This window comes from Elephas maximus, chromosome 18, assembly GCF_024166365.1.
Source record: "Elephas maximus indicus isolate mEleMax1 chromosome 18, mEleMax1 primary haplotype, whole genome shotgun sequence".
NCBI classification, from domain to species: Eukaryota; Metazoa; Chordata; class Mammalia; order Proboscidea; family Elephantidae; genus Elephas; species Elephas maximus.
The window spans coordinates 43,240,996-43,268,594 of NC_064836.1; the positions used below are offsets into that span (position 1 = coordinate 43,240,996).

At 36.0% G+C, this 27,599-nt stretch overlaps 1 protein-coding gene across 1 annotated transcript in view; it reads left to right on the forward strand.

The window, feature by feature from the left end:
- Nucleotides 1–16,205: 16,205 nt before the first annotated feature.
- Nucleotides 16,206–27,599, forward strand: part of TMPRSS15 (transmembrane serine protease 15) — a 143,427-nt gene continuing 132,033 nt past the window's right edge. The window contains exons 1-3 of the mRNA XM_049858502.1: nt 16,206–16,350; nt 19,175–19,305; nt 19,575–19,642. Coding sequence (XP_049714459.1) covers nt 16,206–16,350; nt 19,175–19,305; nt 19,575–19,642 — 344 coding nt within the window. The remainder of the gene's footprint in view (nt 16,351–19,174; nt 19,306–19,574; nt 19,643–27,599) is intronic.

Consider the following 27,599-nt stretch of genomic DNA (forward strand, 5'->3'; position numbering starts at 1 on the left):
ACCTACCAAATGTTGAAGCTCTTTTTCAACCACATGGAAACAGCAAATTCCATTGAATTTGTATTCTAAGAACAAGTTACTTCTCAGGAACCTAACAAAGAAAGAAAGAAAGGAGATTCCAATAAAACTAGATAGTGATGATCTCAGCAATGCTTGTTAGGCTTAATCTAATTATAGATTTGAGGGATGTTAATGCAGGCTACCACCACCTTTGTCTGTCAGTTTTTGTAATGTAGTGGCTTACATGTTGCTGTGATGCTGGAAACTATGCCACTAGTATTTCAAATACCAGCAGAGTGACCCTTAGTGGACAGATTTTGGCAGAGCTTCCAAACTAAGAGACTAGAAAGAAAGGCCTGGATGTCTACTTCTGAAAATTATCCCATGAAAATCTAATGGATCGCAACAAAACTTTGTCTCGCTCACTTTCTTTGGATGTGTCATCAGGAAGGATCAATCACTGGAAGAGGACGTCGTGTTTGAGTGAAGTAGAGGGCCAACATTGACAACGGAGACCCTGAATGAGATGGATTGGCACAGTAGTCACTAAGATGGACTAGAACATGTTGGCTGTTATGAGGATGATGCAAGATCAGGCAATATTTTGTTCTATTGTTTATTAGGTCACCATGAAACAGAGTAGACTCAATGACAGCCAACTAGCTAATACTGGCTAACATTGTCTCTTTCAAGCCATTCATTGTATAGATGCAGAAACTAACACCTGAGGAACTTGTTGTTAAGTTGTTCAAGGTGACTTTATTACCAAAATCAAGAAGAGAACTTTGTTATTCAACTTCTAGTCTAGTGTTAGGAAGGAGCTTTTTTCTGCATATGCACATTTCCATTATTACGATATCAGGGTAGGTTAGGTTTTGCTGCTTTAAAAAATGGTACGTTATAGAGATTACAACTACTGTCACATAAAAATATGTGTATAAATTTTTGTATGAGAAATTAACTTGAGCTGTAAACTTTCACCTAAAGCACAATAAAAAAAAAAAAGAAAGAAAGAAATCAAACACACACACACGAAAAAGTAGCTCTCATGTCTCAGTGGAATACAGCAACAAGCATTCATTTCTCACACATGGTACGTGTCCATTGCTGGCCAATCATGCCTCTGCTTCAGATTATCTTCACCCTGAGACCCAGGTTGACAGAGCAGCACTACCTAAGAAATTGCTTTCCTTATGATAGAGGTAAACAAGACACGGTCAAACATGTGCTGACTTGTTTTTATTCACATTTCATTAGCCAAGACCATCACATGCTGACAGAGATGAATGTATTTTCCATCTGCAAGGAGGAACACCTAAGTGGCACAGCCAAGCTAATGTCAGTAGAGCAGAAAAGGATACTTTTCTGCTAGAGTAGTATCAATAATATTTTTTAAATGATACGATCTTCTACAATTACAAATGTCTCAAAGTCTGTTGCTTTTGCAGAGATCTAGCACTTATAAAATAACCTCAACAAACAGCCCATACCAAACCAAAAACCAAACTCATTGCCAATGAATCAATTCTGACTCATAGCGACTCTACAGGACCGAGTAAAACTGCCCCATAAAGTTTCCAAGGAGCAACCGGTGGATTTGAACTGCTGACCTTTTGGTTAGCAGCCATACCTCTTAACCACTATGCCACCAGGGTTCCCATAGTCACAAATAAATATCCATTTTTCTTCTCTAGTGGCTGCTATTTTAACCGTTTTCTTGCAGAGACTTACCAAGGTTATTTTGAAGTGCTGAAATTACCGTCTTCTCTCCCGTGAACCAAGTAAGAGTTACATCGTTTTCTAGTTAGTAGATTGTGGAGTAAATTCAAGGAGATGAATGGACACGGGTGTAAGGGTGAGAGGATGCCATCTCCTTCAATCAGCAAGAGGCCACGCATATAGCAACTTTTTTAGGAAGGTTGACCCAAATATAAGTTTATAGCCTTTCCAGCTGATGTACAAACCCATACTGTTGTTATCAAGTCAATTCCAACTCACATTGACCCCATAGAACAAAGAACTGTCCCATAAGGTTTCAAAGGATCAAGTGGTGGATTCGAACTGCTAACCTGTTGGTTAGCAGCCATAGCTCTTAACCACTGCACCACCAGGGCTCCGACAAATGGAGATAACTCCATTATCACAAAAATGTAGCCATTGCCACATCTACATATGTGACTATAAATTCATTAGGATTCTATAGCATTGGCTACAGAATGACATTCTCATTCTAGCTGGCCACTGCTACAGCAGATAAAAATGATAATGGGTATAGAAAAGACCACAGAAGACTTTCCAGAGTAAGGTACTTAGTGCCCTCACCCACAATTTTCAGAAACAGGGGATCACTTAGACACTGTAATTTGAATATTGTCATCTAGCTTGTATCAAACATTAAAGAAATTAATGGAGAAAATGAAACCAGAGAGGAGGGTGTGTTTGGGGAGAAAGGAAAGACAATACCATTTCTTCTGGGTTAATTGATCATGAGTAAAAGAACAAACAAGTAATTAGCTGGAAAAAGAAGCCATGATGCAACATGGCTGCTTTTCTGAAATTGTTGGACAAGCCCAGCTTCTCCCTACAAGTCTGCTAAGGGAAGGAAGACTTCTTCAATTTTGTAACAAAGTCCTTGTGAAACAGAAATGGCGCTTTTGGCAATTATATCCCAATTATGTGTGCTTGTGAATAAAAGTGTGTTTGTGTGTGTGTGTGTGCGTGTGTGTGTATGAATAGGTATGTGACTGTGTATACATATGTACATATGCATATGTGTATACATGTGTGTATGTGGTTGTGTGTATCTGTTTCTGGCTGTACGTTTAAGTCCACCTGTATGTGCATGTGTCCATTATATGTGTGAACGCTTCAGTTCTGACTCATCCAGCTGCTTATGATAGCAGTGTTCTCCTAATTATTTTCCTAATATGAATCAATTCACATTGGGCAAGACTAGTTCCTGACAATCCATTCGGATCATTTCATTTTTCAGATCAGAAACATCTATAGAGGGTACTGAAGTCGGAGTGGTTTAGGCTCTATTTTTATTGCCAGGTTATTGAGAGCTCGAATTTAATTAAACCCTTAACACACCAAACCTTGTTCAGCATAGATACTAGCTGATGTAGCAGAATCTTCACATGATGCAAAAGAAAGATTTTTTTTTTTTTGTAGTCTCCTGCCATAAAGAGGAAGTGCATCAGCTCTTTTAACTGCATACCTTAATTGCATGACCGTGTTTTGTAATCTCCCTTCAGCACCTTTGCTCGTCTTTCTTCCCAGAGATCTCAGTCTGGCTATCACTGCACCTGCTCATTTCCTCTAGCACAACTTGTGTGTAAGGGAGATAGTAGTGGGATTATATAAAATGCAGGGAGTTTATCGTCGCTTTCTTGCCTTCACAGGGTAGAAATACTTGATTCAATTTTTAATAACATGATTTTGGTGAGAATGGGTAAAAGATAATTTAAAAGTAGAAGTGCCAAATAAGGAAACCCTGGTGGTGTAGTGGTTAGGTGCTACAGCTGCTAACCACGAGGTTAGCAGTTCGAATCTGCCAGGCACTCCTTGGAAACTCTATTGGGCAATTCTTCTATGTCTTATAGGGTCACTATGAGTCGGAATCGAACTCGATGGCAGTGGGTTTTTGGGTGCCAAATAAATGAGAATTAGGCTTCAATATGCTCTATAATCTTAAAAATATTTTTTGAGGCCTTTTATGTAAAACTGGGCAGAAATGTTACAATCAGCATTTTTTTTATTACAGTTGGTTCTTTATTTACTCTGAATTAAAATAGCTCCTTCAGACTTAAATATTAGTCTTATAATTAATCAAAATGGAAATCGATGTGTACATTTTATCAAAATCTTTACCGAGATAGCTGATTGGCATGGTTTATTTCAAATCAACCGGGTATAAATCAGCTTTGCCTTCTGAACTCATGTCTCACAACTGCATAAAAACAAAATAAAAGTAATAGAAAATGTGTCCATAATACTAAGGTGTTAACAGGAAATAAAACGAGTATGTTCTTGAATAAATGAATTGGAACCCTGGTGGTGCAGTGCTTAAGACCTCTGCTACTAACCAAAAAGTCTGCGCAGCCTGAATCCACCATCCACTCCCGAAACCCTATGGGGCAGTTCTGCTCTGTCCTATAGGGTCACTGTGAGTCCAAATCGACTTAATGACAATGTGTTTAGAACAGGAATAGCAAAAAGATAAAGAAAATTAAAAGTCATCTGGATAAGTTAAAGGCTAAAACAAGATAGAAAACTAATTTTAAAAAATGTTTTAGAATATGCTGTAAATAATTTGCAAACTTAAGGAATTTCACATTTAGGTTAAATACTAGAGGTTCAAAAATTAAAAAAATATCATCTCCACTTTATGATAGGGATAAATCATTGGGAGCCAATGTCCTTAAGGGACCACTGCAAATTAGGTAGATGAAACACTGAACACTCAAAACAAATGTCTTATGTTAATAATAGTTCTTATGTTTCCAGTGATCTAAATATATTTACAATGGCCTGAATTTAAGTCCAGAATATTCTAGAAAATTGATGGTTAAAATGGAGTAAAAATACCTTAAAGTATAAGAATTAGAAAAATTTAAAGATAAACTAAGAAAAGAAAGAAGCAAAGAAAGAAAGTCAGTATCTGAATTAACACTTTTGTGGCAGTTAAGTTCAGAACTAAGACATTTCTTTACTGGAATAATTACTAGTAGAAAATAAAAATGCCGTTAAAATCTGAAAATTAAAGAGACATTATCCTCAACTAAGTAAGTGCTTTGTAAAGAAAAAAATTTCTGAGAGTGGGTAACATCTGAACCTCTGATCAAAACTCATAATTACAGCATCAGTGTAGAGATTAGAGATAAAGAAATAACAAGTTGATTAAATAAAACAGATGTTTACCTCTCAAATAATAATCTAGATGTTAAGAATTGGATACTGACTGGCTGTGCTATTCACAAAAAGTTCCGTCTGAGACTGCTATTTTCCCTCCATTTTCCAGACTTCTAAAGGAAAGAAGAGTTCTGACAAGCTTCCTTAGATGATCCAGAAGTCACACAGACTACTGTTTCTTATATCCCATCATCCTGATCTGAACTACATGACTGCATCTAAACTCAAGAAAGACTCAGAAATAGGCTTTTCAGTGAATACAGGGTGACAGTGGTCTCCAAAACAGTTAAGTTTATCTAGAAATTTCTCTTATTTTTACACAAAGTCTTCAAGGATCTAATGTTAGGAATTTAACTTAATATTTTATTATTCTGTTTAGTTTCCTGTGCCTAACCAATTTCACCAAACATGTATCTCTATCATTGAGTTGGCCTTCCTTGAATAATAACTGAGCAATAAATCTACATTTCTGGTTACTGTGAGCTATTATGTTTCTAATGATAATGGTTCCAACTCATAGCAGCAACAGCATTAATAGTTGTTGTTAGGTGCCATCAAGTTGGTTTTGACTCATTGCGAGCCTATGTACAACAGAACGAAATACTGACCGATCCTGTGCCATCTTTACAATTGTAATGTTTGAGACCATTTGTTGCAGCCACTGCATCAATATATCTTGTTGAGGGTCTTCCTCAATGAAATAGGATAAAAATATAATGTTTAATAGAAACATCAATTAAACACAGAACACATTATGACTTGCAAAATTATTTGAGTAAAGGCACAGTACATACCTGGCCCCTTTCATCTAGAAACTGATACTCTTAATAATAAAGGAAAAGCAAATAATGTTCATATAAAGAAGCTATGCATGTACCTAGTACAGAAAGTTACTCAATAGATTTAGTTGGATGGTACATAAAAAGACCTAGTCAGAAAAATTGAGTGCCAAATTTTACTTGTGAGTTTCAAGACCCAGACCAGGTCAGTAATGAGCTACATGACTTAACAATATCCTTTATTCTTCCATTCTTTGGTTTCCTTAACTATATGATCTCTTAATTGGATCTTGACTTTATTCCTTCAGTTAGAAAAGAAGAGAGGATGACCTTTCTGGACTGTTTTAATGGCAAGACAGAGAAAACTTAGCAAGTTGATGCAGAGAAAACTTATGCTATGGAAAAAGTAAAGCTTGGTATAACACTTTGAAGATGCTAGCATGGCAATTAGAAAAAAGAGTACTGAGAAAACTTGACAAGTAGGCTTTCTTGGAATATCAAAAAATCTTTTGACCTCCAGCACTAAGATGATTAAAGTTAAAAGAAACACAGTGAGAAGATAAATCCTGCCCGAGCTACAGCTGTGGCTGACACAACAATATAAAATAATGGGGCTATGAATTGGTTAGGATTCTGGATACACAGGGCGTTTCTTTGAAAGTGACCTAAACTAGCAGCTGATAGGAAAGAACATGCTGACATCTTTTCAAAGCTCCCTACTTACCAACTCTGATGCTACAAAAAGTGTGGTAACTCCTACTAGGAAAAAACAATCTCTCCCAGCCTAGTTCATTTTTCTTTCCTGAAATACCAGTCTATTTTTGAATACTGTCATGAATACAGTTCTTTCCTTTGGAACAGTTAAGTGCAGTGCAGTTCAGCCTGTTCTGGCATGATGCCTTTTATACAAAAGTTTTATAATCCACTTTACAGACAAAAGTAGATTAGGGAGATAGGCTTGGTGAGAGCGAGTTTCATATGGCAAGGTAAGAAGTCTCATGTGGAGCTGGAACAAAGGAAGAAGAGCTAGGTAGCAGAATTTGCATTAGCAAAGGGAAAGTAAATATGATTTCACTGTAGCCTGACAAGGCCAGGATAAAGAGAAGCTGCAGTGAGAATGAAAGGTCAGAAGGAGAAGATCTTAAGAAAATGTTTAAAAGACATTGTCTCACATAGGTGATTTTCAGATGAATATCTAAAATGAATCTGGGAAAGAAAGGCATTTTTTCTGTGAAGGGACATAAATCAAATACATCCCTTTGGAAGAGACCATAAAAATCATAAAGTCATGAAATTTTAGAAATGGGAGTGATTTTAAGATCAATAACTTTCATCTCCAGATGAGAAAACGGAAGCTCAAAAAGAGCTTTAGTGAAATGCTCAAAGCCAGATTAGTAAAGGTTGGTGCTTATATGGGTCTTCCGTCTACACGTCTAATGCTTTTTCCGCCACATCCTGCCACCTTCATGAACAGGAAGTAAATTTTTAGTAACTCAATGAGTGGAATTTTACAATTTTAAACAGAATATGCCAGCATGTAACACCTAAAAATGCTTCCTTGACGTTTATCCTAGGAGTAGAGGGACCCAGCACCTGTTAAATGGGATTTTAAAATGAAGCAAAAGATGATTATTAATTGAAAGTAGATTTACTCTGTTCAGTTTCAGTTCTTTCTGTAAAATAGTTTTCAGCTAAAATATTGTAGGTAAGTGAACTAAATAATGTGTATTCTTACAGTATCAGAGTCTGGAATCTTTGGTGTGGCATGTAAATTAATTTCTAGGTATAGTTGTAGCTGCATTGAATTGATACAGTCCTTAAGGTAAGAAATCACGTTGGATGAACTTTTGGATATAGATTCTGAAGTGAAGCTGAAGCTTACAACATCTTTCTCAAGATTCTAATTAAAGGAATAAACAATTGTTGTCAACTAGTAAAAAAACTCACTAACCCCAAACCAAACCGTTCGCGGTAGAGTCAATTCTGACTCATAGCTACCCTACAGGACAGAGTAGAACTCCTCTGTAGGTTTTCCAGGGAGTGGCTGTTGGATTCGAGCTGCCAAACTTTTGGTTAGCAGACGGGCTCTTAAACACTGAGAAGAACTCACTAGCAATAGAGAAGGAAAAGAATACCTCCTCATGCCATACACTTTGCCCAATAGTAAGAATATTAAGGGACTCAACACGGCCCTTTTCTCTATCATTCTTCTACAAACCCTCCCCTTCTATCAATATTGCTAAATAGGATTCAAAACGTCCTGATAATCTTCAGTAATACTTTGAAATTTGTCGAAAAACAGATCGGGTTGGTGAGTATGCCTCCTGAGAAAAAGAAAGGGAAAACATCTCAGGACTAGAAATCATTAGTGACCAGTGGCTGCTATAGGATATCAGTAGAGATGAGGGAAAGTCATAGGGACTAACGATTTTTTACTCATTAATTGTAGGGGATACTACACAGCACAGTGACATCTCATATGCATTCATAAGTAATATACGCCCCCCACATTGGTACAAAGTGTCCTTGATACAGGATGTTTAACAAAATTTCAGAAGAGACAGTATGAAGCATCACAAGCCTCATAAGAGTTTATGCTCCTCCCTGAATGCTTTCTCCCAACCTCTCAGGTCACAGAAATTAAAAAAACATCGTATGCATTCCTCAAACTGTAGCTCATACAAATACAAGGAGAGTTCACCCATACTATGTGAAAACAAGGAGAAAGAAGCTGGACAGGGCTCAATAAGTCAAGGTTAAACCAGAAGAAAGGAAACAGCATGGCGGCCATGCAAATAAAGAAAGAAAAAAGAGCAAGAGCAAGAAAGGCCTAAAGGAAGGGGAAGAGGGGTGAGAAGGAGAGAACAGGAAGGGGAGGACCTTGCAAGTGATGAACTTGGATATCTGGCTGATGAGATTTCTAGTCAAAATCTTAAAGGGGCCATATGGCTTCTCCTTGCTGCTTATAGTAAAATGTGACAGGGAAGAAGAGGGACTTAAAAATGAACCGTGCAAAATGAAAACAGAACTCAAAGATTTGTAAAATTCTGTTGTACAAACTAAGGATGCATGTCCTAGAATGTTCACCAAGGAAGTGGCTACACAGTCTTTTGTTGAAGAAATTAAACCTGTGACTGATGAATCTAACCAATTACCACAGCAGAAAGCTCATCAGCTTACACCGAAGGGAACAGAGAAAGAATGAAAGAACACTGTCTGCCTCTTAGAATTCTACAGCCAGGAAACAGGCCAAAGGAGCTGTATCTGTTGTCCTCCAAGAAAAGAAAAGGATCATCCCTTGAGCAGCTCAGAGATCAGCAGAACTAGTGGAAGGAATCCAAGGAAGCAGGGCCTTTCAAAGGGTGGGGCCACAGCCTCCTGAATCTCAAAATGTAGGGCCACAGTCTCCTAGGATTCAAAGAGTCAAATCTTCACCAACTTGATTCTGAAGTATCGGTTGCCATTAAGGTGTGCCAAGGGGATGGGACCACCACCCAAAGCTGAGGGGGTGGGGCTGACATGTCCAAGGGACAAAAGAATGGAGCCTGCCAGGCCTGAGTGGGTAGGATCACCACTCAGATGGACTAGGAGAATGGGGCCACCTAAAGCTGAGGGAGTAAAGTTGCCATTCCAGAGGTCCTGGAAGGCAGAGCTGAAGCCCAGGGCTGAGGGGAAGCCACCCAAAATCCAGAGGGTGTAGCCAACACCCAGATACTGGAGGGTAGAGCCGTTGCCTAGATGATCTCAGAGAACAGAAGATCATTTTCAACCATTGAGTGTTAATGTAAATTGTTCTGCTGGGTTTTGGATTTGCTTGGTGCCTGTTATCCCTTCTTTTCCTCCAATTTCTGCCGTTTGTAATGGAAATTTCTAACTTGTGCCTGTTCCATCATTGTACTTTGGAAGCAGATCAGTTGTATTCTAGATTTCACAGGTTCACAAATGGAGATGAATTTTGCCTCAAAATGGAATTTGGACTTGGAGTTGATTTAAGGCTTCTGAGGTGACGTGATGGGGTGAATGGGTTTTGTATGAGGCAAGGACATGAATTTTGAGGGGTCAAAAGTGTAAAATGTTGTAGGTTGAATTGTGGCCCCCAAAATATGTGTTGTAAATCCTAACCTCTACGCCTATGGTTACAACCTCACTTGGAAATATGTTCTTTGTTATGTTAATGAGAGAGAATTAGTGTAGTGTGTGTCTTGAGTCAATTCCTTTTGAAATATAAAAGAGATTAAATAAGCAAGCCAAAGAAGCAGAGATGGGGGAAGAGACATGCCAAGTCACATGAAGATCGCCCAGGAGCAGAAGCTGAGAAGAGACAAGGACCTTCCTCTGGAGTCCACAGGGAGAGCCTCTCCCTAGAGATAGCGCCCTGAATTCAAATTTCTAGTCTCTAAAACTGTGAGAAAATTAATTTGTTAGTTAATTTGTTTATTTGTTTGTGTGGTATTTCTGTTACAAAAGCACTAGATAATTAACACCGTGCAGTTCATCTGTTGTTAAAAATAAATAAATACTTTTTTTTTTTTTTTTTTAGTGCTGTTTACCTGTTGTTAGGTGCAGTCAATTTTCAACCCATAGTGACTCCATGTAGCAGAGTAGAACTGCAGCATACGGTTTTCTAGGCTGTCATCTTTAGGCCAGGTGTTTCTCCTGCAGAGCCACTGGGTTGGTTGGAACCACCAACCTTTCAGTTAGCAATTAAGCGCTTAATCATTGCTCCACCAGGGCTCCTTGACATTTACCTAACAAGAGCCCTATACGCTCTTCATTGACCATCCCAAATGTATTACACTTAACATTTGTTTGTAGTTCATATATATTTTAGCTTACATGATTCAGGAGGTTACCTATATGTTTAAAAGAAGTGTTTTATTCTCCTATAGACACAGGGACTTGAATCATGTTTCCCCTTTCACTTTTTTTTTTTTTGGCAAAATATATAGAATAAATGGAAAAATACAGAATATAATTAACTCCCACATCCTATTGTCAAGCTCTGTCAAAACATTTTGTGAAAAAATGTTAAAAGGACTGGCACACTGTAAGTAGAGTTGAAGTCCTGCTGGTACTCTGCCCTATACTATGCAACTCCTTTCCTACTTATAAGTAACCACCATACTGAATTTTCTATTTATTATCCCCACATATATAGCTACTGTATCATTAAACAAATGATTTTCTTTTTCTTTTTCACTTTAAATAGTGTAAACACTGCATATATCCTTCCACAACTTGTATCTTTGTTTAATATTTTGTTTTATTATTTGCAGGCTGATACAGACATCTCAAGGTGAGGTATTCTTTCACACATGCACAATAGTTTATTATAAAAAACACTATATATATTTTTCCTATTGATGAACCCTAAAGATTCTCCTACATTTTTAGTGATTAAAATATTATAATGAACATTGTTTCATTGTTTGAATGTGCTAGAGTTTCTCTGGGGCATATAACTTAGAAGGAGAATTTGGGGGTCAAATTGTTTGTGCATATTCAATTTTGCTAGATCTTACCAAATATCTTTTCAAATAATTATTTGAATTTCGACTCTCTCAAGCAGTGAATGAGCACCCCAGTTACTCTGTAATTTAGTATTGCCAGGCTTTTAATGTTGGCTAGTGTGTTTGAGGGCAGTGCCATTTCATTTTTTTTATTTTAATTGTTATTCCAGAATTACTACTAGACTTGAGCATTTTTTCCTATATCTGTAGACATTAACGTGTGTTTTTATTTTTTATTTTATTCTATTCGATTCTATTTTGTTGTTGTTGCTAATTGCCTAGGCTTGTCTTTTGTTTCTTATGTGTAGAAGTTCTTTACAATCTGGATAGCGTTTTTACAGTTATAACTGGAGCAGAGGTAAGCATCCTCACACCCGATCTCAAGCCACCTCCGCACACTGAAGCTGCCTTCTAGTGAGTGCTTTACCCACACACAGGGCAAACTGAAAGCACCAGAGAGTTAAAGTCCTGGAAGTTGCTCTCAACTTATTGCTGAATCAGTATTCCTGCTTCCAAGCCGCTTCATTGGGGTAATGCTGAGGCGTGTTCTCCCAGTCTCCCGCGAGTCCCAGCAGGATCATATTCCAGGCGCCCACAGTGGTAACTGCTTTGATTACACACTTTTTATCGCCATTATTTTTTACTTTTTTCACTTACCAGCTCCTCTCCTGAGGTTTCCTTGGAGTGTTTGCCAAATAAATTTTAGCACCTTATACTAACTTTTGCCTGAGATTCTGTTCTATTGTAACCAAACTAAAACATATACTACAAAGAAAAAAAACTTCTAGTCTATGTCTTGGGTTTTTACTGCTTTTTAATACTTTTGGTTTTAAAAAAATCGGTATTATTACTGGCTAAACTTATCGGCATTTTCCTTCCTCATTTGTCTTTTTTTTTTTTTTAATCTAAGTTTAAAAACTCTTTCAATATCGTATCATCAGAAAAAGATTCTTCTATATTTTCCTCTAAATTTTTTGTACTTTTCATTTATGTTTAAAACACCTGAATTTATTTTTTCCTGATGTGAGATAAAGATCTAATTTTATTTTTTCCCAAATGAATATCCAATTGACTAAGTACCATTTATTGAATAACCATCCTCCCCTCACCTAGGATTAGTAACACTATTTTTTTATATATGAAGCTTACACATGTGAATTAATCTTTTTATAGGCTCTCTATTCTGTTCTACTTAACACGGCCCTGGTGGTGTAGTGGTTAGGCGCTACGGGGAGCTTTGGCTGTTGGCTAAAATGTTGGCAGTTTGAATCTACCAGCTGCTCCTTGGAAATCCCATTGGACAGCGCTACTCTGTCCTCTTGGAATTGATGCAATGGCAATCGTTTTGGTTTTATTATGTTCGCTTAGGTATTTTGCCATCACAGGGCCAATATCACACTCTCTTCATTGTTACAATTTTGTAATGAGTTTAATTACCTGATAGGGCAAATTCTGTTTTATTTTAATGACTCTTTTTATTGTAATAAAATATATTAATAAAACACCATTGCAATCATTTTTATGTGCACAATTCATTAACATTAATTACAGCCACCATGTTGTACAAACATCACCATTATTCATTTCCAAATGTTTTTATCACCCTTAACAGAAACTCATTAACCCTTAAGTAATGACTCCCCATTTCTGCCACCCACTACGCTAGATAACTGCTAATAAACTTTGGTCCCTAAGCATTTGCCTATTCTATATGTTTCAGTAAGTGGAATCATACAATATTAGTCTTTTTGTCTGTCATATTTCACTCTGTATAATGTTTTTAACTTTCATCCATATTGCAGCGTGTATCAGAATTTCACTTCTCTTTATGGCTGAATAACATCCCATGTTGTATGTGTGTGTGTGTCTGTGTATCTCACATGTTGTTTATCCATCCACATATTGATAGACACTTGGGTTATTTTTACCTTTTGACTATTGTGAATAATACTGCAGTGAACATTAGCAGACAAGTATCTGTTTGAGTTCCAGTTTTCAAGTCTTTGGGGGTATATACCTGGACATGGAATCACTGGGTTACGTGGTAATTCTATGTTTAACTTGTTGAGAAACTGCCAAACCGTTTTCCACGGCAGCTGAACCATTTTACACTCTTCAGTGCCACCAACAAAGAATAAGGGTTCCAATTTCTCTGCAACACCTATTATTTTCTGATAATAGTCATTCTAGTGAAGTGAAGTGATACCTCGTCGTGGTTTTGATTTGCATTTCCCTAATGACTGAAGATCTTGAGAGTCTTTTCATGTAATTTATGGCCATTTGTATATTGTCTTTGGTGAAATGTCTATGCAAGTTCTTTGCCCACTTTTTGATTGGGTTGTTTATCTTTTTATGGTTGAGTTGTAGGAGTTTTTTATATGTTCTGAATGTTAAATCCTTATCATACATATGTTCCGAAATGTTTGCATTCATTTATTGGTAAAGTCCTTTGATGCATAAAAGCTTTTCATTTTGATTAAGTCCATGTCACCATCTTCCAGGAAGTCTCAATTTTATATTTTGCCTTTTGTTGCTTGTGCTTTCGGTGTCGTTTCTAAGGATCCATTATAAAAAACTAGTTCCTGAAGCAACACCCCTATGTTTTTTTCTAAGAGTTTTATGGTTTCAGTTCTTACATTTAGGTCATTGACCCATTCTGACTTATGTGTGTGATGTAAAATACTGATCCACCTTCATTTTGTTGCATGTGGAGATTCAGTTGTCCGAGTGTCATTTTTTGAAAAGAATATTCTTTTCCCATCGAATGGATTTAGCGTGCTTGTTGAAAATTAGTTGGCCATGAATGGCTGACTTTATTTCTGGACTCTTTTTAATATTCCATTGGGCTACAAATTATCATTATACCGGTATCATACTGTTTTGATTGGCATAGTTATATAGTATATTTAGAAATTGGGAAGTGGGATTCTTCCTAATTTGTTCTTCTCTTTCAAGATTGGCTATTCAGGGCTCTTTGTAATTCCATGTAAATTTGAGGATTGTTTGTTCTTGCCTTTTTTTTTTTTTTTCTGCAAAGAAGGTTGTTGGAATTTTGATAGATTGTTGGATGTTTTTAATCATAAAATGGTGTTGAATTTTGTCAAACGCCTTTTCTGCATTGGTTGAGATGGTCATGTGGTTCTTTTCCTTTGTACTATTAATGTGATGCATTACACTGACTTTCTTTTATTTCAAGATTGATTACTTGTTCTTTTTCACATTCATTTGCTTATTTCTTTCAGTTGATCCTTCATAAATTATTACTTTTCAAAAACAAAGCTATTTTTCTATTCATTTATGTGAATATAGTAGGTATAATTACTTGAAATATTATTTGAAGAGACTTTATAGTATGGTTGCTGATTTTCTTGTTTCTGAGCCTAAATATATAATTTTTTGTTTGTAATTTACCATTTTATTACCCTGTACTGGGAACAGAGCATATGAACTCTCTTTGATATCCTCTCCTATCCTGCTGTAAAGTCAAAAGGAATGTAACACAGAGTTCTACTTCATTTTCTAAAAAGCAGTTGCTTCAACATCACCTATGACAAAGAAAACAGTGACTGGGACTCCACCCTTTTGGCTCCTTCAAAGGGCACCTTCTTCAGGCTCCAATTTTATTGGAGGGTCTGGCCTGTATTACAGTCACCCCCTAGAATATAAATAAAATGGACGTCTCCCAACTCTATCAGTGGTATCTCTCATTACTTCAGTTATATTTTAAAATATTTAACAATAAAATTAGAATTAACAATTAAATATAAACATATTCCATGTCATACATTATTTTATTTACATTCTACTTTTTATTAGAAAGAATTTCAGACTGCAACATGTAATTCTTTTTCTGTAAGGGCAAAGAAGAAGAAACTAAATTGACTACTCATTTTAACCAGTAATAATATGCTATAAATTCAGTGTACTAGAGGCTCCTGAGTGGGACCTTCTTACCTCTGGCCAGCTTTACTTACTAGAGCAAAAGACAAATTGATTTAGTTCAGGTTTTGTTTTATTTGTTTGTTTTATTCTGGACTCATTGTCATTCAAGGTGTGGAATTTCCAATAATAAACTGTACTTTGGTTATTATTTAACGGTCTTGACTTTCCCGTAAAGCAAAGGTCTACATTTATGATTGTAGTCATCTTAACCTATTATATTAATCAAAGTATTTAAGGAGATAAAGTCCAGGTTAAGGGAGCAATGTTTTCACCACACAGAATTTTTTCTTAAGATAGAAACGAGTACTTTTTTCCTTTTACGACACATACTCTCATTCACTGATAACTTCGCAAGACCATAAAGAGGCCATACGATGCCTCGTTTAATTGAACTTGCCTTCCAGTTACATCAACACTGCCTTATATCGCATAACTTCACATAGGGGATATACGAGGCTTATAAAAGTTCAGAATGTTTTAATTGCATAGAGAGAGAGAGAGAGAGATGTGTGTTAGTCTTTACATACATCTGTGCAAAAAAGTTATTTTTCATAATTCTGTACCTACACAGGACAAGAGAAATGCTTTAATAACGACCTGAGTCAGAGCAGAAGGCTTATCTGTAATGAACTGTCTCTACAAATAGATATCAAGCGCACGTGCCTAATGACTAATTAGCTTACCATGGATTTCATACTTTTCTAATAGTTCTCAAAATGATAAAGGCTCATTTTTGTTTATATCATGCATTTAATTCCATTCACACTGACAAATGGCCTGTTCAGGTGATTAACATTTACAACCCTCAGCATCTCTTTACTCATTTATATCGTCTTAAAGATTAACTGCCCCTTTAAAGCTTCTTAATGTATAAAGACACAATGTTTCTAGAAAGACATGCACATCTGACTCCTGCTGTCTAGTGTGAGGGTAGTAATTGTTGCTTGACAAATCGTCTTTAAGAACCTGAGCAATTTTGCTCTCCCGTTGTTGCACATTTCTATGTTTTCTAATCTATAAAAACATACTTCTTTGATTAGCAATACTTCAAAAAAGAAAAATGGGGTCGAAAAGCCCTGTGTCTTTGAAACGCAGTTCTCTCAGCTCCTATGAAGTCATGTTTGCAGCTCTCTTTGTCATGTTAGTAGTGGTCTGTGCAGGATTAATTGCAGTGTCCTGGCTGACAATCAAGGGATCCGAACAAGGTAAGTCACATGGAGCAGGCTACTGGATGCACTCTCATATGAATGTGCGCATTTAATCTCAGTTATCCTGTCTGTGTAGTTCATTCATTGCTGTATTCTCGCAACAAAATAGTTACGTGTCACTCAGATGCTTCATTGTAGTTCACTTTATTGAATATTAACAAAATTAGTTGGCATATAATTTGAACTTTAATCCAGAATTCAAATGAGAGTAAGTTTTTAAAATAATGTTAAATGAGTTGGTCAGTTTTAGCATGTATCAAAGTCGATTTCATAACCCTGGGTTCATTCTGATAGAATTTAAGTCCTAAACATTTTAAAAGGTTGTTGACATTACAAGTCAATAAATATGGGAAAATAGAGAAAAATTCAATGATTATTTCTAGATAATGATGACTTTCTTCTTTTATTAGGCCAACAATTTTAACTGCAATAATTTAAAGAAATTTGGATGTAAATGACACTTTTAAAGGTTACAAGCTGAGTCACAACTTGGGATAAATAAAAACAATGAAGAAGAGATAACTATTATTTAGCTCTAGCTTTTTTTTTTTTAGTCCGCACCAGCAGCTAATCAAAGACTTTCAAATGTATTGCCTTGCTACAAGAACCCTATAAGTTAGTTACTGTTATCTCATTTTACTGGTGAGGAATATGAGACACAGGGAATTTAAGCAATTTGCTTATTTTAGCAGGCAGCAGAAGTAAGATTCCAAACTACTCAGGCCAGCTCTAGAACTTTTGCTCTTATCTACCATCTATTTAGTTACAGCATTAAACTTTTTTAAAATGGAAGCATAACATTAATCTGAGTACTAAGCATTCATTTATTTGTTTTTTAGAAAATTTTTATGTTCTTTAAATCATGAATTATACACAGGCACACTGAGTTTTTCTAAAACTCACAGGGTAGTTTCTTACATATGAGTTTATTTAGTTTTACCAAGAAAATTCTCAGCCTTTGAATTAGCTATTTTCTTCTGGTAAATCCATAAGTGTAACTTAGAATGTAGTAAATGCAATTTATTGTTTTATAAAATAATTTTAGTGTAAGTCCTAGTTTATTTGAATACTATGACCATATAACCACATACCAGGAATATATTTTAAAAAGAGAGAACACCTGTGGATATTTTCTGTGATTACATGGACAATTAAATAAATTAGAAATTCACTTGGGCTTTTAGAAAACTCGCTGTTTTGGCCTTAAGTGCTGTGAATAACCTTAGGAATGTATACATATTTGTAAGTCCATGAAAATCTTTGACACTCAATAAAGATACAGAAAAAGTTATTTTACATGGTAAAATTTAAAAAGAAGTATTTATAAATATTTATATGATTTAACAGTAAACAACAGAATATGAAAAGGGATTTAAATTAAATCTGTTATAAAACACCAGAGGACATATGACATAATTTTTTTTTTAACTTTTTTACCTGGGAATAATTTTAGACATAGAGAGAAAAGTAGCAAAAACCGTGTGGAGTTCTCATATACCCTTTATCTAGCTTCCCCTAAAGTAATAGCTTTAACAGCCACAGTACAACTATAACAACCAAAAATTACCTTTGGCAAAATACTATTAACTGAACCACAGATTTTATTCAAATTTCACCAGATTTTCCACTAATGCTCTTTACCTGTTTGGGCTCCTACATAGCATTTAGTTGTCATGTCTTCTTAGTCTCCTAACATGTGAGAGTCCCTCAATTTTTCCTTGTCTTTCATGTTTAAACATGCAAATCTAAAAGTGATTTTAGACATTTAGAACACAAATGAAATAGTGTGAATAATGGCATTACATCAATTATGCAAACTCTCTGAATTAAATGCGACACATTTATTTATCAAAATATTGCTTCTAATGTTCCTTCTGGACTGGGAAGTTTGTTATCACACAACCCTGTGTCCAAATTGCAGATCTGTCACCTACAAGCTTTACTATCTTGGAAGATTTTTTTAGTAATTCTAAGTCTCAGTTTCCCCACTGGGAAAAAGAATAGTAATTTCTTCCCTTAGTTGGTCATCATGAGAATTATGTTTTCATCATTATGTGAGCTTCAGTTCACATGATTCATTCTGAATGTAAATAGATATCAGGGAAAATGTTCTAATAAGGGCATTGTGCAGAACTTAATGACAGATTTTATTAGACCTGTTTATATTCAATTCACAAGACACATTACATTTTTTTCTATTATGGTAGTATATTCTCTTCACCGTTTTCAATGACTTCTCCAATAATGACAGTCCTCTGATGGCCAAAGGTCATACAAGGCAATTTTATAATTATTGGAATGAAAGAAAGTAGCTTCAAAGCTATGTTTCAAAGTATTGCACACAGTGAAATCCTCACAGCAACCCACATGTAGAAAACCAGCAGTGTCCCTGGATGCTAGGTGTTCAAGAAGTGTCTGAAAGCAACTACAAAACTTTTAATGGTCCATTGCTCACCATGTCGCTCTGAATTAGTTCCCGTAATTGGTGGAAGCTGATCTGTCCCTGTATCTTTCAACGGGCATCTCGATTAAAAAACAAAAAAAAAAAGGGAGACTTGGAGTTCAGATTAGACTTCAGTGAAAAAAAAAAAGATATTAATAGGATAGAAAAAGTTTTTTTTTTTTTTACTTTTTTAACCAGACAGCTAAAAAAGCAGTTGATTTTGAAACATAAAGATTGCAAAGACAAAGCCAGAACTGCAGACTACAGTGTTAGTACATCAAATAAGAACTTCCTTGTGTCTTAACTGAAATGTATATATTCTCTCTTTCTATTCATGGTTCGAATGTCTAGTGTTTTATTTCTTATTAATTCATCTAGATGCAACATCTGAAAGTAGTCATGAAGCCAGAGGGACATTTAAAATAACATCCGGAGCTGCATATAATTCTAATTTGCAAGACAAACTCTCAGTGGATTTCAAAGTTCTTGCATTTGACCTTCAGCAAATGGTAGGGGACTATCTCTCTTTTAAAATTTCAAACATATGCTCACTAACTGCTTGTCAAAAAATATGTAAGATCCTGGTTTCTCACTGTGAAAAAAAAAAATTGTAAATAAGTATAATGTGACAGACACTTAAATGTGTAAGCCTCATCACCAATGAGAAGCAAATTGTCCCTGATCCACTTCTTAGCAGAACCTAAAAACTACTTTGCATTCTTTTGCGAACAAAGGTTTAAATCTTAATCTTTGTATTTTTCACCTTTTCCCCCCTTAGATAGATGAGATCTTTCAATCAAGTAATCTGAAGAATGAATACAAAACCTCTACAATTTTACAATTTGAGTAAGTATAGCTCAAAAAATTTCTACTGATTAAAAATGGAACCACAGGCATGATGGTTTTGATAATATTTATAAAATGTTATCACTATCTATAGGAGAAAGGGAAACATTTAAAAATTTTCAGCATTTTTGTGATCATTTAAAAAGTGGTACAATATATACTTTCACAAATAGTGGCAAGTAATAATAACTCTGGGTAGTTGACCTTATGTAACATGTTTTTCTTTCCTAAGGGAGGCACATAGAGATGGCTAAAGGTGAATGTATGGAGATGCGGATATAGGGTTTGAGTCATTATGAACATGTGCAAGAAGCTTGTTTGTCAGTAGTAAAATAATGTTGCTTCCTTCAGCTTCATTTATGCTATAAATCCCAAGACAGTGGGCATTTACTCACTGTTGTGCCCAGAGGGACTAGCACTGTGCCTGGAGAATATAGGTGTTCCATAAATGAATGAATCTTAGATTCATAGAATAATGACATAATTCCACTATGAATGCTTGAGTCAGGAACTTATTTTTTTTTTTTTTACTGAAAACTGCCAAAAGTCTTTGGAATAAAGGTTTGTATCAGCAGGAAAGTAAGGAAAGAAAATTGTAATCCCTGTTAAAAAAAAAAAAAAATGAATCCATAAAATCAAGTTTAAGGTAAAAAGGCAATGAGAGAGCATTCCATTTAAAAATGTTCAAAAAGCTAGAGACTGATAGAGATCTGGTGTATATGCAAAAGAGAAGGGAGCAAAGCCTTTAAAATAATTCAGAATAAGAACGCATAAATGAGGAGGCAATACCCAGGAAGCTTAAGGAAAATGCAAATTCTGTGACACAAGCTAGGAGCCCTGGTGGTGCAGAGGTAAAGAGCTCGGCTGCTAAACAAAAGTTCAGCAGTTCAAATCCACCAGCTGCTCCTCAGAAACCCTATGGGGCAATTCTACTCTGTTCTACAGAGTTGCTGTGAGCTGGAATTGACCCTAGGGCAACAGGTATCGTCTTTCTTTCATGACACAAGTTAAGTGAAGGAAACTCTCTGGTTAAACATTTACGTCAGAATAGACATTCCATGATTTTAAGTAAAATACAGTATCTAATTTATTTTTCACAAAATGACTCTGAGGAAGATATAACTTTTTTCCGTTTGTAAATACAACAATGAGATTTGGAGATATTAAGTAACCTGCCCCAAGTCACACAGCTAGTAAATGTTGGGAGAGGCATTGGAACCCAGTTTTGTTTTTCTTCTTTCTATATCAAGATTTTATAGTAGGCTAACCCAAAGAGTATGCCAACTTGTCACAGAGAAGTCGGGTATGATTTTTACCCTAAATTAGGTGGGTGGACTTGAGATTTAATGGAGAAAGAAACTTCTTCTACAGAAATAAAATGGAGACAAGCTTGGGACATGAGAGAGACCAAACAGTGAAAGCCAAGATGAACATGGGAGACCCTCACTTGTAGTGGTTAAAGAAGTAAGTAAGCTAAAGTGATAGCTTTATTTATTTATTCATTCCATAATGACAAATGTCCATCTTCCCATATTAATTTACCATGGGAGGTAAATAAGTATAGGGTTTAGGCTATAGCTGCCCTGCAAATTGAAAGTAGTCCCTGGTGATGCAAATGGTTAGCACATTAAGCTAACTGAAAGATTAGAGGTTCAAGCCCACCCAGAGGTGCCTTTGAAGAAATGCCTGACAATCTACTTCCAAAAACCCAGCCATTGAAAATTCTGTGGAACATAGTTCTACTCTGACACGCATGTATTCGCCAGAAGTCAGCTCGATGGCAACTAGTTTAGCTGGTTAATCACAGTCAATGGAGGATGAAAAATGAGAAAGTTCCACACCCATGGCTTCCAATAGAACAAAAGATGTGTCAGAACAGAAAGTAATGGCTTCCCTATATGTTTTCCTGGAGCCCTGGCAGTGCAGAGCTGAAGAGCTCACTCCTAACCAAAAGGTCAGCAGTTTGAATGCACCAGCTGCTCCTTGAAAACCCCATGGGGCAGTTCTACTCTGTCCTATAGGGTAGCTATGAGCCAAAATCGACTCAATGGCAACAGGTTTACATGTTTGCATGACGCTATAAAGTTATTAGCTATAAAATTTGAATATTCATTAATTTTATCTTTATTGATTTATTATTTACTATATCTCAGAGCCTAATATTATATATTTGGTCTTTGCTCTCACATAGCTTATAGTCTAGTAGAAATTATTACAATTTTCTTGTCTACATTTTGCATGGACGTTTACAGTTTATGAATTCTGTTAGGAATGTCCAAACAATTTGCGTATCTGGTATATTTTGCTCTCTTTTTTGAAAAGTTAAGCTTTCTTAGCACTGTTGTGAGAAGGAAATGGAAAGCATATATGAGCTAAATGTGTACGTGGCATGCAAATTAGTTTAGTACCATTAACAAAGTGAAATCTCAAAAGTAACCAGAATATCACCAAGTACTTCCCATTTGTTCTTGTACGTACCAGGCACTGTCATACATTACCTTATCTAATCCCCACTAGAGATTTATGGGTTTTAGATTATCAACTCATGGTTCAGAAAAGTTAAGTAACTTCCAAAGTCATGCTGCTAAGACCAATGTCTGTCCTTCTAAAAAGACTATGCTCTTTCTAATACTAATTTTTATATAAAAACTTACTTAAGACAGAGAGAGGAGTAATGAGAGTTAAGCCTAAAAAGACACATATTCAGAAACTGATTAATGTTTGGTATGTTTCCCAATGAATACTATTTCCCTTCTGCATATTTTCTTGTGTTGATCCTAAACTAAGACCATTTCATATACACTCCCATTCTTTTATCATTAATTTTCTTTGCTCTCCACCCTCAGCCTTGTATAGAATTAAGCACTTTAAGGGAAAACTTATGGGAGAATCTATGCTCAAACTAGAGTGAAAAACAACTTATTTTATAATCTCCTTTTTCATAAAATGTCTCTTTTTCAATGATTATGCATGTATCATCCTTTGTATCTTCAATGCTAGCCATGGAGGCTAGCATATAGAAAATACTCAATAAGTAGGACTGGGATGAGTTAAACGAATTCAGAAATAACCTTGTAAGAATCCATTACTGGTTTTGAAGTTGTGCTGGTCCATTCAGATGTATGTGAAGGGTTTTTCCAGCATTAAAATTCCAACTATTCAACTTGGTCATGAATTGATTGTTTTTTTTTTAGTTCATTGTTGTTTTAGCAAATGCTAGAAGCAAATTTGGAAGATGAAGTAGACCATCTACAGGGTCTTTGTATAGTTGACGTGGTTTACAGACACATCAAAAATGTAGGAAGTATGTGTAGGGGTATGTGTGTGTATCTGTGCATGTGTGTGTGTTTGCAGTTATGAGAACACCTTAGATAAAGATTTAAATCCCTATTTTCTTTAAAAAAAATTGTGATCATTACTTACATTTTTCTTTTTCTTCCTCATGAAAATGACATATTGTTGTCATGTTTGCTTCATCTGAGGCTTTTGAAAATCAGCTCTTCAAACGAGATGATGGAAACTAAGTTACCTTGTAGTTTCTGTAAGCTCCAGAAAGCAGTATTTCTTTCATCTTCCAAGAAACAGTCTTCGGTTTAGGATAAATATTCTGAAAATTCAAAAAAAATATAGCATGCTTCAAAAAGAAAACATGGAATGCAAAGTTAAAACCGTCTTATAGTAGAATAAAAAAAAATCTAAGGCCAAAATAAAATATTCTGCACTTAGTACAAGTAGGGAGAACTCTCACAAAGATGAGAGTAATGACAGATGCTTTCTAAAACAGGCAAAACATATATTAAAATGGCTGTGGAACCCTGAAGCAAATATATTTGTCCTCTCATTAAATTAGTGCTCATTTAGTCATCAGTTTATTCTTTCACTTACTTATTCAATAGGAATATATTGGACTTACTTGGATCCAGGTAATTAACTAGGTTCTGAGAATATAAACATTAGAGAGAAAATCTCATCTAAGGTGCTAACTCAACCACATCATTAAGGCATTTGCTCTTGTATTAAGACTGTTCATGTATTTAACATTATTTTTGACAGGTTATTAGGTTTTAAGTTGCCTAAACACAGTATCTTAGGGTAAAATGATCAACATACAACAGTCATTAATAATAAGCTAGATTATGATGAACTTGTGAAGGTGAAAGTCTAAAATCCTTACTATGAGAAAATTGAAGTATTAGGTATATAGGACAAAAAGCCAAGAAGTGTTGACTAATGTGACCAGGCAGCACATGGCAGGTTGCAGATGCAATTTGTGTAAGAGGATTATAAGAAAGGGACAGATTTAAAATCTTGAAACGACATAGATGAAAGACACTTCAATAAATGATGTTGGCCAATCTTTGCCTGATTGCTTTGGGTTGGAATGCTCATAGCCTCAACAGAAGTTCATTCCAGTCCAATAGAACAAAAATACCTGCACTGTTTTAAGATGTATATTTCATAAAAGGATATCTGATGAAAATAAGGAAGCCATGTGTATATCTAGTCGCCATGAGTTGGAACTGACTCTAACTTGAAGGCGCCTAAGAACAACATGGTCATCCTGCCAATTGCATACTGAATAAACTCTGTTACCATGGTGTTTTTTTTTTACTGCTTTATAACCGTAGTTGCTAGAAAATATTTCCTTATTCTCAATGAATTCTTCATTTCTTTTGCCCTCATCCACTGATTCTTGTTGTAGTTGTACTAGTAGTTATTACAGACTGTGTGTCCTCATCTTTTGATCTCAGTCTTTCAAATACCTGAAGACGATTTCTAATGTTACTGTCCTAAATGTCAGTGTTTCCTGAGGATTTGTCTCAAGCCCGCACTCTGGTCAACCTATCCTGTCTTCTGACCTTCCATTCCACCTCCTCATTTCTTGTCGGATCTCTGCCCCAGCACTACCACGTTACCAGTATGCCCTCAAATGCACAATCTTTCTCTCTTTGTATACTTAGTTGTTGCCTGCAATTCTTTTTCTGCCAATGATGTCATTGTTTATTTGCCTGCCTCCTCTCTTTAACTGTGAGCTCCCTTAGGACAGAGAGTATTATCTTTGATATCTGTGTTTTGAGAGCTTAGTAGATGCCTGGCTCAGAGTACATGCTCTATAAAGGTCTAGAAAATGAATAGACCATTTATTTAACACCAGTTATTGATGTATTGAATGTTATGTTAAGGAGCCCTGCTGGCACAGTGGTTAAAGTGATTGACTGGGAACCAACAGGTTGGCAGTTTGAAACCACAGCGGCTCTATGGGAGAAAGGTGTCGCAGTCTGCTTCTGTAGAGATTTATAGCCTTGGAAACCCTATGGGGTTGCTATGAGAATCGACTTGACAGCAGTGGATTTTTTGTTTTTGTTTTTTGCGTGTTATGTTGGTGTTAGCACATTTTACTTCAACTCTCCTTCTATAGATACAGAAGTAAATATACTCTAATGGACTGAATTGTATCCCCCCAAAATATGTATCAACTTGGTTAGGCCACTTGTGGTTGTCCTCCATTTTGTGATTTTCCTATGTATTATAAATCATAATCTCTGCTTGTGGTTAAAGGGGATTAGGGTGCAATGTAACACCCTTACTCAGGCCACATCCCTGATCCAGTGTAAGGGAATTTTCCCTGGAGTGTGGCTTGCACCACCTTTTATCTCTGAAGAGGTAAAAGGAAAGGGAAGCAAGCAGAGAGTTGGGGACCTCATACCACCAAGAAAGCAACCCAATGAGCAGAGCGCATTCCTTGGACCCAGGGTCCCTGCGCCTGACAAGCTCCTTTTGACCAGGGGAAGATTGAGGACAAGGACCTTCTTCCAGAGCCAACAGAGACAGAAAGCCTTCCCCTGGAGCTGACGCCTTGAATTAGGACTTTTAGCCCTCTTTACTGTAAGGAAATAAATTTCTTTGTTAAAGCCATCCACTTGTGATATTTCTGTTATGGCAGCACTAGATGACTAAGACATATACTATGACCATGACCTTAAGTTTCTGTTAAAATATACCTTCAGTCAAAATGTTCTAAAATAGTTCTCTGGAAGCACAGGAGTTCTAATGCGTTAAAAAGCTTCTGGGGTTGGAAGGATGGGTCATGGAAGGTTTTGTGAAAAATGTTGAACATAGTCTGAAAAGCCTGAATAGAGAAGAAAAGGGAAGAATTAGCATGACATGTTGACCATACAATCTGGCTAGAGCTGAAGAGGGTTCACTAAGAAGACATTGAGAAGTCAGGAGGTTGTTGATTATAAGGTTAGGAGTCTGACATGTAATCTGTGTCAAATGGGAGCAGACAGGACAGTTGGTCATTGGAGAAATACACTGAGCCTGACAATATCTCAGTTTAGGAACAATTGAATCAGGGAGTCTGGGGACAAGGAGACTTGGTATATGGTCTTCATAAGAATTGTGACATTAGTAAAAGAATTCTTAGATTTTAGTGACTAAATAGACATAGGAAAGTCATGTCAAAGGCAAAGAGATTGTGCTTAGAAAAATAATGGCATGTGGTCAAATGGGGATTGTTTAGTGGGTAAAAGGAAGCTCGGGGCCTTATCATTTCTGTATGGGGCAAAACTAATTCTGTCAGTTGTGGGCACAATGAAAAAAAAGCGTAAAACTTCAGCTTTTTCTTAAAAAAAAAAGTGTTAAAAATTCTAGTTTCTTTCTCTTTCATCTCTTTATCTGTCTAGCTGTGCTCATCACTCTATCCGATTGCATATTCTTAATATCTTAATTCCAGTAGCCTGTGTATCACCATCTACTGTCTTTAGATCTAGAGGCTTCTACTTTTATCTCCCAGGGCTTATTACTCCTGATAGCTTCTTTCATTGACTCAATATCAGGACTAGAGAGAGACATGTGGACTATCAAGAAAGCCTAACTTTTTTTTCATCTTTTTTAAAGTGCTATTTTTAAAATTTATATTCAATATTCAGCAGGGCAAAACCATGCATGCAAGCATTTTATTTTCTACTTAAGCTGTCTACTTCGGAGTGAGTGGAACCAATTTTTCTTTTCCAGTTTTATAGAGGATTGAGTGTGAAGTTCTGCATTAAAGCATCAGTCATGTGTATTTCTGGAAGGTCTTGCTTCCCTTAAGGAGAGATGACCGAGGTACCTGCCTCTCTTTAACCAGGCTCTACCCAGTGCAATTCATTCAAAGCACAGTATCCATTGTAGGGCTTATCAGGATAGTTTCGGTATCAAGGCCTTTTGTGATCACATGTTTAAAACCTGCTGAATAACTTTATTTTTACTAGATTGGGAAAAGTTAGTGAACATAAAGTTTATTTATTTATTTATTTAATACAAGCCAGGTATAAAAACCCTAGCATTTTGTTTTATATTTACCAAGTAATCCTTTATGCCTCTGAATGGTAAAATCACTATATCTGAAACTATAAATTATTTGAGCTGAGACATTATTTTTCTTTCCTCCCTTTAGAGTTACCTAGGAGTCCAGTATGGTGCCTAAACCTTGATAAATATTTTATAATGATCCTCCAATTATATACTTCTGATGGTAACAGAATATTTTAAAACCAGAAGTGAGTTTTTGAAAAGAATACACTGCAAAAGAATTTCATGAAGATGTCTGTAAGATGAATTGGTACTTCCGGAGGTTCGGAAGAGTAGGATAGGAAAAGGAATTCAGAAGCTGGTAAAGAAAGTAACAAGGAAACATTTAAGTTGACTTTAAATAATCACATATCAAAAGACATACTCTACTGATAGGAAAAAGTGGCAGAGCCATAATTAGCTTTGTAAATACTAATTTCAAAATCCAATTGATAAAATCAGGGAAATCGAAATAACTTCATTCTCTTCTGACAAGAGCCACACCAGCTGTGAAAAATGCAGCTAAAAATCCTTTATAATACTCTTTTCTTTTTCACTATTGATTTTAATTAAACTCACGCCGCACGCTTGCATATATGGTCAAACTAGAGCGCTGAAAACC